General features: G+C 55.4%; 1 protein-coding gene across 2 annotated transcripts in view; it reads right to left on the bottom strand.

Moving 5' to 3' along the window:
* Positions 1 to 4,518: 4,518 nt before the first annotated feature.
* The window catches only part of NDRG3 (NDRG family member 3), an 85,174-nt gene continuing 71,772 nt past the window's right edge, over positions 4,519 to 17,920 (bottom strand). Inside the window, exons 6-17 of one of the 2 annotated variants that reach the window (XM_064168059.1) lie at positions 17,542 to 17,604; positions 17,163 to 17,223; positions 14,750 to 14,836; positions 14,163 to 14,219; positions 13,743 to 13,846; positions 13,333 to 13,398; positions 12,091 to 12,142; positions 9,027 to 9,074; positions 8,371 to 8,406; positions 8,224 to 8,275; positions 6,454 to 6,492; positions 4,519 to 5,996 (exon numbers count right to left, since the gene is read on the bottom strand). In XM_064168059.1, the coding sequence (XP_064024129.1) occupies positions 5,818 to 5,996; positions 6,454 to 6,492; positions 8,224 to 8,275; positions 8,371 to 8,406; positions 9,027 to 9,074; positions 12,091 to 12,142; positions 13,333 to 13,398; positions 13,743 to 13,846; positions 14,163 to 14,219; positions 14,750 to 14,836; positions 17,163 to 17,223; positions 17,542 to 17,604 (844 nt within the window). In that variant the 3' untranslated portion in view covers positions 4,519 to 5,817. The remainder of the gene's footprint in view (positions 5,997 to 6,453; positions 6,493 to 8,223; positions 8,276 to 8,370; positions 8,407 to 9,026; positions 9,075 to 12,090; positions 12,143 to 13,332; positions 13,399 to 13,742; positions 13,847 to 14,162; positions 14,220 to 14,749; positions 14,837 to 17,162; positions 17,224 to 17,541; positions 17,605 to 17,920) is intronic. The other variant, XM_064168060.1, reaches the window with a different exon arrangement.

Below are 17,920 nucleotides of genomic sequence, written 5' to 3' on the forward strand. Positions count from 1 at the left end.
CACCAGGGGCAGCATGGGCCCCTGGCCCCGGCCACACCTGCTGCTGCTGGCAGTGTACGGGGATGATCAGGCCTGGCACCAGCTCTTCTGACCTGGGCACTGGGGTTGGCACCCTGGGGAGCACAGCTACATTGGGCTGCTGGCTCATGGGCTCCAGTCACCTACCCTGTGCCCCAGGACAGGGCTACAGGGTTATGCCAGCACAGTGGCTCCCAAGAAAGTCAGGGCCAGAGCAGGCTCTGGGCTGAGGCTGGGCCTAGTGGGCAGCTCCCCAGGGAGCCCTTCCAGGACACCACTCCACCCACTGCCATCACGAGCCTGGGGACTTGTGGCCATAGCTGGGAGCCCTCCCCAGGAAAGAGCATCCACATCCCCATGGTAGGCGGCACCTGGCCATGCTCATCCTCCAAGTGCTGCCAGCCCACCCCAGTGTCCCCCTGCTCTGTGGGGCACCCTGTCCCAGTGCCCCAAGCTGCTGGTCCTCAGGGGCAGCTCAGGAGATATGGGGACACCCCTTTGCCTATTTCAGGTCTGCTTGGCCATCAGGAGGTGCAGCTGAAGCTGTGTGACCCAGGGCTCAGCAGCCACCCCCAGCACCAGCAGGGGACAAACCTCACTCACCTGCCTCTTGCTGCTGTTGCTGTCATGCAGGAGCCACCAGGGCCAGGCAGATGGGAGTTGGTATCTGCCCTGTGGGCTTGGCACTGGTGTGGTGTGTCCTCAGGGTACCCAGCTTACAGGGAGGAGTCCCTCTCATCTGGCGGAGCTCTCTAGTGCCAGCCCTGCTTGGCTGGGCCACGTGCCTCTGTCCAAGGGCTGGAGCTGCTGCCGATGAGGGCTATTTGGAGCTCGGGCTGTGGGCTGCAGGCTGTGGGTTGCTGCTGCTTCCTGTGATGTGCACACAGCAGCGCTGGGGTTTCTCTTTCTCAGCCAGCACAGAGTGGGAGGATCAGCTGCGACATAAGGCCAAGGCAGTCCCTGAGGACACTGTGGTCATGGAATGGGCTTTGGCTGGGCAAGAGAGAGATGAGCAGGACCAGAGCCATCTTCAGGCTCCAAAGGCTGAGGCTGGAGAAGCCTTGGACTCAGCCAGAATAAACCATGGCAGGTTCCAATGAGCCTCCATGGCTGCTGCTGCAGGGCCATGCCAGGTGCCTCTAGCACAATGCTGCTCCACACCCAGCACAGGCAAGCCCAGCTGTGCCCACGTGTGGGAGCAGGCCCAGCTCCAGCTTCCTCTCTGTCCCAGGGTCATCCTCAGTCCCCTTCATCCTCCACCCAGCTGCTGCTATGGCATGAGCACAGGTCCCAGACTGCGCTTAGATAAGGCACAGAGCCAAGCAAACACTTCTGGGCTCAGCCAGCCCATGCTGCTGCTGGGCCCCTGTAACCTACCCTGATGGCATGAAACAGCCACAGAGCCGCTGGGGCCTCCTGAGCCTTTTGGGGTTCACCCCCACCCTGATCTTGCTCTGGGCTCATGCTTGCAAAGTTTGCTGTGTCTGGGGGATGCTTCCTTTGCTCCTAGAACTGGTGCTGAAGCCCTGATAGGGGTCCCTGAGGATGTAGGGGACAATCCTTGGCATGCTGTGACCTGGCCCAGAAGCAGCCCAACATATCTGAGCCTAGTGCTAGCAGCATTGTGTTACTGCTGGTGAACAAAGTGTGCCCCTACCACAGCCCTTCCCATCACACCCCTGATCCCACCAGGACAGCAGGGAAGGGCAAAGAGGCTTTACCCTAGTGCCTGAGTGGGAATGTGGCATATGGAGCTGGCAGAAGTGTGTCCTTTCCAGGCAAGCTGACTCCTGCACTTTGGATCCAATGCAGACGAGCAAGGCTGCAGCAATGCAAGCCACAGCAACCAGCCCTGCAGGTTGTTCCAGTCCTGCTGCCTCCTCAGTATGTGCCTGGCACCAGCATGGTGTCCTGGAGTCCTGTATACCCCAAAATTCCTCTCCCTCTGTGGTTTGCATGGGAGAGGAAAGGCGCGCACAGACCTGTTCCCCCCCTGCCCTGCAGGCGTGAAGGGGGGCAGCACGAGGGGTGTCCAGTGCCGATGCCCGCGCTGGGATCGGGCTGGGATTGGCTGTGCTCTGTGCGCCCAGGCAGTGCTAACTCTGCTCTCTGGCTAGGGAGAGTATAAACATTGGGGGACTTCCCACCTTGGGGTGCCTGCCTTAGAGTGCACCCCCCATCCCCCGGATAGTTCCTGCAGAAAGAGTCCCCTGGCACTCCGAGGGACAAGCTCCTGAGGAACAAGACCAACCCTGCTTTGGACGGCTTCCCACCGTAAGCACCCCCTTTATGCAGGCTTGATAGGCCTTGACCAGCCTTGGAGCTCCTTTGAAAGAGGGCGAGGGGACAAGCATCTGGAGTGCCCTTCCTTTCAGCCAGCCTGAGTCACCTGTGAGTAAACCTTTGCCTCAGCCTGATTAATAGTGGGGGATGCTATGTTTAGTAGTTTAGCCTTTTCCAACTTCTGACTTCCAGAATAGTCAAATTTACCTATGGTATCCTTGTAGATCTTCTCAGTCTGATTGAATCTGCTAATTAAAACTAAATTAATTTCTGTATATAGTTTTGGGGGTGAGTTTTTGGGAAAAGAAATAATTCTATTTTTATATATATATATATATATATATATATATATATTCCTGACTCGGCCACATTAATTCCCTGCCTCCACAACACAGGGCTGTGGCTCCATCTTGCAAACCAGCCAGGAGCAGACATCCCTCTCCATCACCCATTCTGCAGCTGCACCACCCTCCTGGATTAAAAACAAGGGAAAAGAAAATCCCATGACCAGTTCTGAACCTCCCACTGCAGTTTTTTGGCTCTCACTCCTCCCAGCATCATTTGGCCCTGCCAGGAGCAGTCTGACTCCATCATCCCTCATCAAGCACCCTGCACCCTTCTGACAGCAGAAGCTGCTCCAGCCTGGGCAGGGCTGCTTGCAGCTGGGCTCACGGAGCTGAGGCCAGCAGAGCCAAGTTGCTAGGTTGGTGGCTTTCTGAGATTACAGAGCAGTGTCCAGCTTCTGCCAGGCATCACAGCCCAGCAGCTGCCTGGCAGAAACCTCAGTCCATGGCTGAGAGAAGCATTTGGCCATCAAGTGACCCCAGAGCAATCCTCAGCAGAGCTGAGCTCAGTCTGCCCCAGGCACTGCTGCTGCAGAACACTTTCACTGACAGCAGGCCTCGGGCTCTTGGGTCAGGCTGGGCCTGAGGCTTTGGCAGTTGAGAATTCAGTTCCAAGGCTGAGAAAGCTGCAAAGTGCTGGTTCCAGCTGAGCACCATTCCTGTGCATCCCAGCTTCTGCCAGAAGAAAGAGGGCTAGAAACAGCCCTGTGTTTGACAGGGAGCCCAGTGCCGTCCCTCGCTGTGTGCCAGTGCACAGCCATGACCCCTGCCTGGGACCCATGCTGGTGTGGTTTGGGATCCAAGTCCAGAAAAGCCTATCTGAAGCCCAGGCTCTGCTCCTGGGTTTGGCTGGTATTCCTCATGCCACCCAAAGAAAGATTTTTTTTTTTCCTTGCCCTTCAGCACTTCTCAACTTGGATTTGGCTTTTGCTTTTTTGCATTTTACCACGAAAAGCAGCTGCTTTGTGCCGCCAGCTCCCTGCTGCCATTGTGCCACCAGGTCCCTGTTTCCAGCTCAACTTAACAGACCGTGTGACAACCCTGAGTACAGGGCTTGCCTGTGCCCCACCATGGCCACACAACTGCTTTCCCAGTCCAAAGTGGTTATCTGCCGTCTGCCAGTCTGCTGGGGTTGTCCACGAGCAGCCTGCAGCTCTGAGCTCTCCTGCTCCCCACTCCCCGAGCAGCCCTGGCTGTGCCCTGCTTTCCTGGCTGTGCCAGTCAGCGCTGCACTTGCCTTGCTCTGGGGCTGCTGCTGGGCCTCCGTGAGGGGACTGGCAGGGGGCAGGCAGCTGGCCTCAGGGCACAGCGCTGCGGGCACAGCAGCTCCGCAAAGGTCAAGCAGTCAAAGCAGAAAGCTACAGAGGTCCACCCTCTGGGCGTGACAGCAGGAGCAGGACTGATCCGTGACCCTCCTCAGTCCCAGTCTTCTGACAGCAGCCAGAGACTGGAGAGCAAAAGCTGAAGGCTGTACCCGGTGCCTGGCTGCTGCAGGCTGTTTCACCTGCAGCTGACATGGGAACAGACTTCATCTGCCTTCTAAGTGCCCTCTCCGTGCCACCACAGCTGCCTGTGCACAGGGGTCAGGGTGCCTGTGTGAGGCTGTGGCAAAGCAGGCAGGGAAGGGGCTGCCTCCTGCCTGCCTCTCCTGGAAGGCAGAGCTTGGCAGGGTGCCTGTTCCACAGCAAACCTGGTGCTCGGTCACCAGCAAAGCTGTGAGATTCCTTTTGCAATCTCTCTGCAGTGCCTTCAGACTTTTCCTCCTGGAACCGTGGGGCTACCTCCCCAGGGTGGCCAGGGGAAGGAGCAGACACCAGAACCAGCAGGACATTGGGCAGCACCAAGATAAACAGCAGCAGCAGCAGACCAAGAGTGAAACTCAGTTACAGCTTTATTTAATATCTGGTACAAAGTCCCCCTCAGGCAGAGCCTCCCAGTCTCATTCCCTATCTGAAATGGAGCAGAACATGAGCATGACCCTCAGAGGAGCTGGCTCCCAATGAGTCAGGACTGCTCAGCAGTTAAAAGAGGATGTTTTGCTCATCCATGGAGCCCTGCAGTGGCCTGCCCACTCTCCCTTTCCTCCCATTAACAACAGCTAGACCCTGGCACGCAGGAGGCTCTTGCCCCCTGCCCTCTGTGACTCTGCCAGACACAACAAGCCAGCAGAGCTGTGAATTCCACTGACAGTAAACGGTGCCTGCACAGCTGCTCACACTTCTGTCCTGGCTCACGTGTCTGCTGCCACCCTTTATACTCGCTGGTACTTACTGGGCCTCCAGAAGCACCCTGTGCAGACACACCCTGCCTGGGGCTGGCAGCAGTGGGAAGCAGAGCTGGCAGCACAGGAGGTTTCTGGATCTCCAGCTGGCAAGAGGCACTGCTGTCCATTTCACAACCTGCTTGACAATAAAGATTCATCTGTGCCATGGTGAACAGCACCTAGATGGTAACTGCATCTGGCCCTTCTGCAGCAAGGCAGAGAGTCGGCAGAGGTGGTGTGGGAGCCAGGGCTGCTGCAGTACTTGGTTACCAGTACACCTCAGCCTAAGTGTCCTTGTTAAATGCTTCGCCCTGTGGAGGCTCGGGTAAGAAAGCTCGCTGCTCCTTCCTAACACACAGACAGAGATGAGACCAAGACAGTATTTCTGACCAGCTGCTGTCCCCATGGCTGCCTGGCATGCCAAGCATCCTGGGAACACAGAGACCTTCTGGTGTGTTCTATGCTCCAGGCACAGCTCTGCCAAGGAGCGGTGCCCGCTCCAGCACCCAGAGTTTCACATCACCATGGTCACACCAGATGCCACACCAACTGCACCACAAGGGTCCTTTAGCAGAAGCACATCTAGAAAGCAATTCTAAACCTCACAAAGCCACAGAAATAATATTAAATGAAGAGGAGAGACAATGGCTGTCATCTGGGGCGATATACAGCACAGACAGGGGTATAGGAACATGACTTACTAAGACCACGGAATGTTAATGGGTTTTGAAGAGGCTCTTTTGCCGAGGGCATACAGGAAGGACCAAAGTAGTGCCAAGTACAGACTACCAAGGAGGTGGCTGCTCAGATGGGCATGCACAAGTTAGAGAACAGTTAATGCCATGTTGGATGAAATGCTAGATTCTGAGTGGGTTTGGTAAGGGTGAATCCAGAAGAGGAGCTCCTGGCCTAACAGGATACTTCCATGGTTTGAGATGCATCCTGGAGGTCGATTCCTTCTGGGGTCCCAGCACTTCCCTCACCATGGTTGCTGGTGTGGGACCGGCTGCGGATGCTCTCGCCGGAGCCCACGCTGGAGGAGGAGTGGGTGCGGGAGCGCATCAGCCTGGTCATCGTGGCTGCGGGCACTGCAAGAGAGAGCAGAGGTGGCGCTGGCAGCGGGAGGAAGCACCCACACCGAGGATCACAATCGGCTACGCCTCAGGGCAAGCACGAAAGAGCTGTACCCTCAGGAAGAGAGCTTCTCTTCACTGCCGAGAGGAAGCCTCTGCACGCCTAAAGCAAGAGGTCTAAGGCCCCGTTTCAAAGGGTGAGCAAACGGCAGCAGTGTCACTGAGCATTTGCAAGGGCAGTGTGGGGTCTGTGCACAACCAGGCTGCTGCTGCTGTGCAGGTGACCTTTTGAAAGTCAGTCTCACCACTCTAGAAAACCACAGGGCTGAAGGCATGCAACAACCAAGAGAGCAGAGATGGCAGTGGAGGACTCAGCAGGCAGGCAGCACAGCAGGACATGCCGAGACAGAGCAGTGCACCCGCGGAGCCGCCCGGCGCCCCACGGCCGCGGCCAACGCACGGTCGGAGGTACCTGGCTCAGTGCTCAAGTGTCTGAGCTGCACGTAAGGGACTGGAAACAGCACAAGACAAGGAGAGGGATGAATACACGAAAGAGCTGGTTAGTTGTGGTGTGTGGCCAGCCACTGCACTGCTCCTGGCTTTCCCAGCCACTGCCCTTCCTCTCCCAGCACACGCCGCACTGCAAGCTCCCCACGCTCCAGAGCGGCTGCTAGGGAGCATCTCAGGAGGTGTCAAGCAACTCAGAAACCCCTCAGGGCCAGGTGGCTTCAGTGCCTGCAGCTGGAAACCAGAGTGTACGTGGTGACCCTACCTCCCCACTGCACACACCACAACTGTGCAACAGACGTCACTGTCCCATGGCAAGGAAACTGGGGCACACTGTGTGGCTGCAGACACGAAGAGGACTTCCTGCTTCTCCTGGAACTGACAGCCTCAGGCTTCTGCTGCAAGCACCTCCTGCCCACAGGCAGCACAGGCAGGCCCCCCTGCTCCAACCACTGTGCAGGAGGCACAGCAGCAGATGCAAAGAGCTGGCCTGTGCACCTCTAGATGTGGCAATGCTGACCAGCTTCTCTTGCTCTCTCTGAGAGGAGGCCTTGCTGACCAAGTGCATCAGTGCCAACAGAGCCTTGCCTACTGCAGTTGGGAAAACAATTCCAGTACTAGCTACTAACCCCAGAGGCAGAAAATTGTGGTGCTGTGCATTCTATGTGCACCCCTGACGTGCTGCTGAAGCCCTGACTCTGAAGGCAGCACCGATTTGACTGAGGCAGAACACAAGAGACAGGAACACAGCCCTCAGGCTGTGAGGCTGAGGCAGGTTCTGACTCAGCTCTTTCCCTTGCAAGACCAGGCTCTTCTGGCCAGCTGGGAGAACACTGGCTGTCCTACTCTGCTCATGTCATCGACACATGGCATCAAGGGCAGCTTCTTTTAAGCCCTAAAACTCATGAACTGGTAAAGAACTTCTGGCCATGTGGAGAGCATTGGGAGCATCACAGCTGCCATGGTGGCCATACTGTTGGTTAACCAGCTATGTCCTCCAGTCCCTGGAACACTGACAGCAGGGAGCTGAACAGATGCCAGCCTGACACACACAAGACAATGTTTTCTCTCTGAGCACAAGCAGGAAGCCCTAGGGCAGGGCATGTACTGGATCAAAGCACAGCTCCCTTTGGGCTCCCCAGGTAACTCGGAAGCCACTCAGCTCTCTGTTCTGCCATCAGAGGGTTTCACCTTGGGTACTGCTTACCCCTGTGAGGTGTGCCTGAGGAGAAAGGCAAGAGCCCTCATGGAGTCAGTCTGCTTGGAAGATCATCTGCCAAACATCGAACTCACTAAGTGCAACCATCAACCCAGCACTGCCCTGTCACCACTCAGCACCACATGTACACCATGTGCCCTGGGTAGGCTGCTGTGATGCAGCCATGGCAGCCATGAGGCTGTGCTGCCAAGTCCTTTCTCTCTGGACAAGGCATGCACAGAAGATGTCAGCAGGTTCACTGCTCCTGGCAGCATGCTGCTCTGGACTGGCATAAAGATGAACTCAGGAGGTGCCACCAACACCAGCAACCACTGCAGATTAAATGCACAGCAGGGACCAACAACACTGCTTTGCTAGGGCTTGGTGGCATGCTGGCTGCTTTTCCAGCTGGGATGGGTCTCCTGGCAGCCACACCACCTCACGGCTGGGCACGCAGATGTCGATGGGCTCAGATGGACCAGAGAAGCTTTCACCTCACAATACCCCCACAAAACCAGAAAACTGTTTGCTACTTACTGTAGCCCATTCCTTGCACAAAGTACTTGAAGGCTTCGGTCAGCTTGCCAGGCTGCGGGAAGAGAAAGCAGGGCAGGGCTTTAGTGGGAGCAGAGCCAGGGGCTCTGTGCAGCCCCAAGCCAGGGCAGTGCTGTGGGCATCTCTCACCTGAACCACCTGCGGCAGGCCCCCGCAGTCAGCCATCTGCAACAGCAAACAGATGGCAGGTTGAACCCCTCCTTCCCACCTCAGGACAACCATGCCAGTATTGCCCACCTCACTAGGCACCAGTTTACACTGCTTCTACCACCCTGTCTCTACGGCCAAAGCAAGGCCTGGTGAAACAGATTCTGGGAGGCTCTTGCTGCACGAGCCCAGCACCTTGGAGGCTTCCTTACCAAGTGGCCTCAGACCATGATGTAGAAGCCCAGGAATAGCCTCCATTGTCTGGGCTCCTTCTGCCATTCTTCCCCAACCTGTCACTTCCCTACACTGCAGTCACAGGTGAGGATGGGAAGGATTGGTACGAAGCCAGAAAGTGTGATGTTATTGCTGGCAGAGAGCAGGCTGGAGGCAGGGCTCCTCTGCTCTCAGCAGGCCTTTCTTGCCTGATGATTACAGAGAAGTGGCCACAAAGCAGGGATTCAGGGACCCTCTGAGAAGCTCTTCCCTCCCAGGTCTGCCTCTACACAGGAGAGGACACAGCCATGAACAACTGTTCACAGACTTCTCAGAGTTAAATGTGAAGAAGGCAAAAACCTGAGTGGAGCTGGCCCCAGCAGCCCTGTGTGTGCAGGCTGGAGGGGCTCTGGAGGAGCACTCACCTTCAGCAGGGTGGTTTTGGTTGGGTCAAGACGTGAATTGCATTCAACCTGAAACAGAGGGAGAAAAGAGGGACAAGGAAGCACACAGCATGCAGCCAAGGAAAGGCAGGGCAGCTGCACCAAGCACAGTAACTGTCTTCACAGTGGGAGCTTCTCTGGAGCCAAGGGCTGAGCAAGAAAGCCGAGACCACGCAGGAAGAGATGCAGGACTGCAAACCCTGGCAGGAAAGGCAGGGGAGAGATCCCTGTCCAGGAGGCAGTCCTGATCACTGCTCTGAGAAGCAGCCATGATCTGTTTTGTGCTGCACCATTAAACCTTGGAGCACCTTCTGGGCTCTGACATCAAGACTAGGGGGGAAAGGAGACTTGTGTGCAGTACGGCATGGAGGGAGACCACTCGATCCCCATGGCAGACAAGAAGACCAAGGCCACCTCTTCTCTGTAAGGCTGCTCAGAACAGCTGGGGGCCCTACAGAAAAAGCAACCCAGCAGGGGAGATTACTGTGAGCTGGGAACCAGGGCAACCAGATAGGCAAGACAAGACCCAGGACACTCTAGCTCATCCTCCAGCTGTGCCAGCGCAGCAATGAGTGTCCCAGCAAAGGCAGATCCTGCAGAATGCCTCAGACTGATAAGGCAGGAGGCCATGACCAGAAACAGCCCTGCAGCAGCTCCCCATGCACAGCTCCTAGGGTCAAGCTCCTGCATAGGACATTCCTACACTCTTCCATGGGTTCCTAGACAGCCTTCCACAAGCCTCTGGTTTCCACACACTGCACTGTGCCACAGCTGGGAGGGAAGTGGGTGAGAGGTGTCTGCAGAGAATAACAGGAAGGAGGCTGTGAAGTGTTGCCCTCTGTGCTGCAGAGCTTTTGCAGAGCTCTACCATAGAACCACTGTGGCTGGAAAAGACCTTCAAGGTCATCTAATCCAACCTTTAGTGCCAGGGCCACTACCACACCACACCCTTGAGCTCCATGGCTAGATGGCTTTTACATACATCCAGGGATGGAGATTCTACCACTTCCATGGGCAACCTGTTCCAGTCTTTGAGAACCCTTTCAGAGGAGCTTTTCCTAATGTCCCCTGGTGCAGCTTGATGCCTACCAGACATCCTATCACTTGTTACTTGGGAGAAGAGCCCAACCCCATCTGGCTAAAGCCTCCCTTCAGGGAGCTGTGGAGAGCAATGAGGTTTCCTCCTAGCGTCCACACTAAACACCCCCAGGTTCCTCAGCTGCTCCTCCCCAGCCCTGTTCTCCAGACCTTTCCCCAGCTTTGTTGCCCTTCTCCGGACACACTCCAGCCCCTCAATGTCTCTTATACTGTGGCATCCAAAACTGAACCCAGGATTCGAGGTGTGGCCTCACCATTGTCCAGCACAGTGGGACAATGACCTCCCTGCTCCTGCTGCCCACACCATTGCTGATCCAGGCCAGGATGCTGGTGCCCTTCTTAGCCACCTGGGCACACTCTGGCTCCTGTTCAGCTGCTGTCAATTAGCACCCACAGGTTGCTTACTGCTGGACAGTTTCCATCCACTCTGCCCCCACCTGTAATCTTTACGGGGTTGTTGTGACTCTAGAGCAGGATCCAGCACTGGCCTTGTTGAAGCCCAGATGATTTGCCTCAGCCCGTGGATCCAGCCTGGCCAGGCCCCTCTGGAGGACTTTCCTACCCTCCAGCAGGTCAGCACTGCCACCCAAGTTAGTGTCATCTGCAACTTACCGAAGGTGCCTCAATCCTCTCATCCAGATCACTGATAAAGAGAACTGGCCCCAGCAATGAGCCCTGAGGAACACCACTTGTGACCAGCCACCAACTGGGTTTCACTCCATTCCCAGCACTCTGGGCCTGGCCATCCCCCAGTGCTTTATCCAGCAATGCCCACCCCGGCCTAGGGCAGCCAGTTTTGCCATGAGGATGCTGTGGGCAGCGGTGCCAAAGGCTTTACTGAAGCCCAGGTACACCACACCCACAGCCTGTCCCTCATCCCCTAAGAGGTCACTTTGGCATGAAGGGTCAGGACTTGCCCCTCCTGAGGCCATGCTGTCAGGCCCTGACTTCCTGCTTGTCCTGTGTCTGCTCTGCTATGGCACTCAAGGTGATCTGCTTCATGTCCTTCCCTGGCACCCAGGTCAGGCTGACAGCTCTGGAGTTCCCTGGGTCCTGCTTCCAGCCCTTCTTGCAGATAGGCATCATTTGCTCCTCCAGTCTGCTGGGGCCTCCCCATCGAGCCAGGATTGCTGGAGAGTGTCCTGGGAAGCCCTTCTGCCAGCTCCTGCAGCACTCTTGGGTGCCTGTGTGTACCTGGGTGGCTCAGCAGCTCGCTTGCCATTTCCTCTTGGACTGGGAAGGTCTCATTCTGCACCCCTCTACTTCCCCTATCTCCCAGCTCAGGGTCTGCTGTCTGAGGAACAAGGAATTCTGCTGAAGATTGAGGCAAGGAAGGCATTGAGAACCTCAGCCTTGTCCTCATCCTGTCTCACTGTTCTCCCTGTATCCAGCAGAGGATGGAGATTCTCCCTGCGCCTCCTGCTGCTGTTGGTGTGTTTATGGAAGCGTTTGACCATCAGTCTCCTGAACAGGCCAAAGCCTGCCCTGCAGAAGTCCAGTGTGGCAGTTCTGCTAACCCCCCCAACTTCTCTGAGAACTGAACACTAAGTGACTCCCCAACACAGGAACTGGTTACTGTGGAACCTCAGGTAGCCTCTACAACAGCAAGAGAAGAGCAGTTGACTTGAGCTGGGCTCCAGGCAGCAGCCTGACAGAGCTGTCAGACCTCTGCATCACGTGTGAGCAAGATGCTTGGGCACAAGGACTTGGATCTTGCCACCCTAATCTTAAAGGCTGGATGGAGACATGCTGCAGGGTCCTGAAGCCTCCCATGCCTTGGCTTTCCCTCTAGTGGCTGACAGGTGCCAATAGCTGGGGGACTAGAAAAGAATCTGGGACAGAGTCACTTCCTGTGCCTAGCTCTGGGCCGGGTGAAAGCTGCCAAGGGGAGGGCTGCTGGGTGGTCTGTGGGGCTAAGGTCACAGGAGGAGAGTTCCTGGGTACCTACCACTGCTTCCACGGCAGGGGAGTTGTCTCCAACCACTAGCAAGACAGGGCACCTGGGCAAAATCCAAGGCAGACATGTTACTCACAGGGCATCCAAGGGCTTTCCAAGCAGCGAGAGCTCCCTGACACGGCAGCCTCGGGAAAGGCTAACAACGCTCAGCATGGGTACTTTGTTGCACCAGAACATGCTCCCCCGGCGTGCCCCAGCAAGCACACCCACTGCACTGCTGCTGCCCACACACTGAAGGGTGTGCTTATGCCTGGGAGAAACACCATGCCAGGCTGCCAAAGAGAGCAGGCTCTCTGAAACCAGTGCCTCAGGAACGCCAGTGCAACCACATGCACCACTGAGCCTGGCTCAGCACTGTGTCCTGGTTTGGATTTTAGCAAGAAACACAAAAGATGTTGGGGAATATATTAAGAAATGTCAAAATATCAAAGCTTCTGTTGGCAAATCTGTCCCTCCACAGTCATTTTTCTAGGTGTTACAGTTCTGGAAGAAGAATCAGTGTGTAACACACACACAGAGCTCCCTGGCCACGCAGCTGTCAGTTCACACTGTGCACTCACAGCTCATGGCAAGGGGCAGCTGCAGGCACCGCCTGCGTGGGCTAATTAGATGATAAAAATGAAGACTGGAGAGGCTGTGAGGCACTGACCTTAGTGCCAGGGGTACAACTCTGAGGAAACAGAGGAATCTACTGGCACAGAGATCCACTTTTCCACAAGAATTATGTGAAGGGTCTGCAGATCCCTGCAAATCCCTCCAACAGTGCTCTATGGCCTACAGCTGCCTGCGTGACTGAAAGCAGCACAACTGGTTTTGCCTGGAGACCAAGCAGGAAAATGCACCTCTTTGAGGTCAGTCAAGGTGTTGAGGGTTTGGCTATGGATGGCCAAAACATTCCTGGGACCACGCAACTCCCAGGGAGAAAAGAGCAAAGCTTGGGCAGCACCAGTCTCTGCCCCGAGCACCCTGCAACAGCCACAAAGTGCCTCCCTGGCTCTGCAGGCAAACCAGTCCTACCAACAGCTCCACAGCTAGAGCCACTTACTCCTCTGACCCTGCCTTCTGATGGATCTCAGTGTGTTCTTCGTGGCACCTTGCCACCTCTGCTCTGTCAGCTCTGCATCACAGCCTGGGACTGCCTTGCACAGCCCTGGGCTTGTAGGGCTCTTGCTGAGCAGCAGTAAGGGCTTTTCACAGCAAGTGACTGATTCAGGCTGACTCAGAGCAACTCACTTGAGTGTTTTTGCAGTGTTTTCATTGATGCCAAGCACTGGTCTCTCAATTTCCAGGTCTCTACGGCTGAAAGACAAAGCAGAACAAATCTCCAGCAAGTCTGCGGAGGAAACTGGTTATTGTGGGAGCACACAAAAGTCAAGCAGGAACACTGGCTCCAGCACCCAGGCAACAGGTTATTGCTCCCTGTGTGATGCCATGAGCAGGAGCTGCAGCAGTCAGACCACAAGCTCATGGCAAGCTGGCTGTGTGCCCAGAGAGCTGACCTGCTGAGGGCTGAGTGGACAACCAAGGCATGAGGACTGACCTAGGCTTGGGACAAAGGATCCAATATCCAACAGAAGAATACACAGGGCAACAGAGCTACTGGGCAAGGAAGCTATGGGAGCAGTGCAGCAGGCAAGCTGTACCTGTTGTATGAGGTGAGGAAGAGCTGCAGGTTGTCCTGGTTGATGTCCTGTGCGATGTGCAGCCTGTATGTTTGGATCAGGTCTAGGTTTGCTTGCAGCTCCTCCTGCACAGAAGCAGAAGGGACAGAGAACACCACCTTTTCCAGGGGGAAAGAAACGAGCCTCATGAAAGCACTGAGGCACTGGACTGCCTCCACACCCACCACCCTCCCCTGGGCAATGGCAGAGGGCAGCGACTCAGGCCTGCATTGTGCCTGGGCTACAGGAAGTGCTGCTGCAGCACTTTGGCTGCACCTTCACACACTGCTGCAGGAGCACAAAGGCGCTTTCAGGTGGGAGAAGTTAGCTCCTGAGTCTCAGTAACGCTCACGCAGACACAAGTCACTGTTTCAGGAACAGGTGCATGGGCTGAGTACTTACATGGCCAAAGTGATGTGCCAGGACAATGTCCACTATGTTGGTTGTCCAGCCTGAAAACTGGAGAGCGACCATGAGGGGAGAGCAACAGCAAAATGCAGCTGGCACTACAAACGTCAGAGCAGCTCTAACAAGTACAGAAACCACTCAAGTGATCTAAGAAACAAAGGCCTGAGCTCACGATGGGCACACCAGGCTCCAAAGACCTCTGTGCACACTCAGAACACGGTCTCCCAGAAACTCGAAACCCTCAACAACTGCAAGTGGCTGGAACAACAGAGTCATCAAAAGATCCATTCAGCCCCACCCAGAGAAAGCCTGCGAGCATCAGCACTAAATCTGAGGGAAGCTGAGTGCTCCACAGCCACTCATCTCCAAGCAGCTCACTAGGACTTCTCATTCACACCTGGTCACACCCACCCCTGCTCCTCTGCTGGAGACCGTGCCACACCCAGACTGAGAGCACAGCAGGAGCCAACGAGACTGGATGGGTTTTGACACAGATCAGGCAGCTCCTGTGCTCTGTCCTTTTCCTTCCTGCTCTACACACAGCTCAGGAGCAGAGATGTGCAGGGGAAGGAGGCTCTCACCTTGGATGCTGCCCAGTCAATCCAGCCCTTGGCACATGGGTCAACGTTAATGAGGACGAGTCCTTCCACCAGGTCAGGATGGCTGAGCTGTCAGGACAGAGCAAGGGGACACTCAGAGGGTGCCTCAGCCCACACCTTGGGCAGCAGCAGGTGCAGAGCACGCGGGGAACTCCTTCTGTGCCAGGCAAGCAGTGGTCTTTTCAGAGCCTGTCCCAAAGCTGAGTGACTGCTCGCCCAGCACCTGCAGCCCCAGCAGGCCTCCGGGGTGTCTTCTGCTGACCTCTGCTCTGCTGCAGCTGCAGGTCCTGCTCAGGCTCCCATGGGCAGTGATTCTGCTCTAATCTAGCTCCTCTGGGGAAGGTCTTGGGCAAACTCCTGCGCCTGCAGAGCAGCTCCTTCTGCTTCTCAAGAAGAGGCAGTCTCCCAGAGGGAATGATTTGGCAAACGGCAGAGGAGTTGCTGCTAGGGCCTCACGAGTGCCTGCAGCCTGAGAAGAAGCCTGGAAAGACCCAACCATAGGGGCTGCACCTAGTCTGCAGCCACCCCTTGCCCCGCTCCAGCCCGGCATCCCCAGCACCCTGCAGTTTACCTCAGGATGTGTGTGTTGGAGCATGTGAACACAAACCCAGCAACCTACTGCAACCACAGAACTATGAGCTCTAGGCTCACTCCAAGGCTAGGATTTGACAGCAGCTCTTCTGCTCATTGTACAGACAGGACTGAGGAAGCAGAAGGAAACAACTTTGTCCTCAGCAGGAAACTGTCTGCAGTCCAGGCAGCCTGGCAAGGGCTTTCTGGCACTGAGCTGAGGACAAAGACCTATTTGCACAATCTTCTCTAGCAAGACTGCAAAAGGCAAGGAAAAGCAAACACCAGTGCCTCACACTGCCCCGGGCTCAACCCTGGCTGGAGGAAATGGGAAGCAGAGAACTTTTTGCAGGAAGGACAGCTGCATGGTGAAGTGGCTTTGGGAAGCAGTAAGGGCTGAAGCCATCAGCAGCTCTCTGCCCTCAGTACTGGGAAAGTCACCTTTCTGTATTTGTTCTTTAACACTATCTCTGAAAATGCAAATTCTTGGGCTGCTAAACCCTGTTCACTGATTTCACCTCCTTATAAACACTCTGTGCTAGAGAGAAATGTTCAAGTACCAAGATAAAGCCAGCAGCCTCTTACCAAAGGCTGGAGTGCAAAATCTCCTTCCTTTCAGGGACAAAGCACATTCCTCGGCACTGCCGCTGCCCAGCACATCCCCAGATCAACTGCCTGGGGTCACAAACACTGCAAACAGCACACAGCAGTGCCGGGAGTCTTTGTGAAGACAGGAATATTCCTTTGTGAAGACTGGATATTCCTAGCAGCCAGGGCAGACTCACAGGTGGCATCAGGTTGGAAGGGACCCTCAAAGGGGGTTGTTGTTCAACCCCCTTGCAGGCAGCCAGGACACCCCCAACTAGAGCAGGCTTCCCAGGGATGCATCAAGTCTGATTTTGAATGTTTCCAGGGATGTGGCCTCAACCACCTTCCTGGGCAGCCTGTGCCAGTGTCTCCCCACCCTCACTGTGCAGAGCTTCCTTCTGATGTCCAACCTAATTTTGCTCCCGTTCCAAACCATTGCCCTCAGCCTATCTCCACAGGCCCTTCTGAACAGCCCCTCCCCAGCCTGCCTGTAGGTCCCATTCAGAGACTGAAATGCAGCTCTGAGGTCCCCCTGGAGCCTTCTTTTCTCCAGGATGAACAGCTCTAGTTCTCTCAGCATGCCTTCACAGGAGAGGTGCTTCAGCCCTTTATCATCTTTGTGGCCTCCTATGGACCCACCTCTGCACCTCCTCATAGGATCATAAGACCACAGGATGTTAGGAGTTGGAAGGGACTCAAAGAGATCACAGAGTTCAACCCCTCTGCCGGAGCAGGACAATACTACCTAACACAGATCACAGAGGAACACATCCAGACAGGCCTGGAAAGGCTCCAGAGAAGGAGACTCCACAGCCTCTCTGGGCAGCCTGTGCCAGGGCTCTGGGACCCTCACAGTCAAGAATTTCCCCCTTGTGTTGAGGCGGAACCTCTTTTGCTGCAACTTACACCCATTGCTGCTTGTCCTATCCCAGGGAGCAAGTGAAAAAAGCCTGTCCCCTCGCTCCGGGCCAGCCCTCAGGAGACAGTCTGTCCTACTCAGGACAGACCCTGCTGCCTCCAAGTCCATACCATTACAACCTTTCCATGACTGGCATAGCTTCAGCCCAACTCTGGCTGCTTCTCTTTAACCACCTGCATGCGCAGTACCTTTCCCATGGCTCCCTGCAGGCACCCTGTAATTCCTGACTGCTGTTTTGCTCGTGCCCCACAAACAGTGCCTTTGATCAATGGAAGAGCACAGCTCCTGTAAGTGGCAGGGAGATGAAGAGATACTTACTGCACACCTGCTGAGGACGTAAGCACCAGCTCCCAGTCCAATCCCAATGAAGCTCTTCAGGCTGAAAGAGTGGCATTGCACAATCAGCAGGGCTAACAAACTCACAGCCAAAGCGTCCCTAGAGGCAAAGCCTTTCCCCTCTCTGCATCCTGATGTTCACTTATGGCTCATTGTCAGAATGACCCAGCAATGGTGCAGCAGCCATAAATTGTCTTATGTGCAGACAGTAAGAACCAGACAGGGTTACACAGTTAGGAGATGCTCAGGCCTCTCAGAAAAAAAATGAGTGAGCTAATCAGATGCTGCAAGCAGAGTCAGAGGTGGGTGCTGGAATGGCTGCAGCCAGTTGGCTCACTACATTTTCCCCTCACTGACTTACTTCAGGTGTGTCAGAACAGCAGGCAGCATTTCAGCCAGTTCATCCATACTGGGATACTGGTACCTGAAAACCAAGAGAGACTGAAATCAAAGCACCTCCAAATACAGCTTGACAGAAGTTACCTTCCAGTTCTGGCCGAGGTAGCACCTGACAGTACAACAGTGATTATTTGGCAGTGCTGCTGTGTACTGCAACCAGCTGCACAGAGTTCATCCCTCAGAGCAGGACAAACACAGACTGCAGTGTGCTGGGCTCATGCTCAAGTCAGAAAGCTATGAGGGCTTCACCCACACCTCAGTGACATCAGAGTTCCCTGAATGTCCCTCATTTTCCAGTTTCCTGCATGTCCAGCATGCAGCCCAGATCAGCCCTGGAACAG

The sequence above is a fragment of the Pogoniulus pusillus genome, chromosome 29 (assembly GCF_015220805.1).
Source record: "Pogoniulus pusillus isolate bPogPus1 chromosome 29, bPogPus1.pri, whole genome shotgun sequence".
Lineage (NCBI taxonomy): Eukaryota > Metazoa > Chordata > Aves > Piciformes > Lybiidae > Pogoniulus > Pogoniulus pusillus.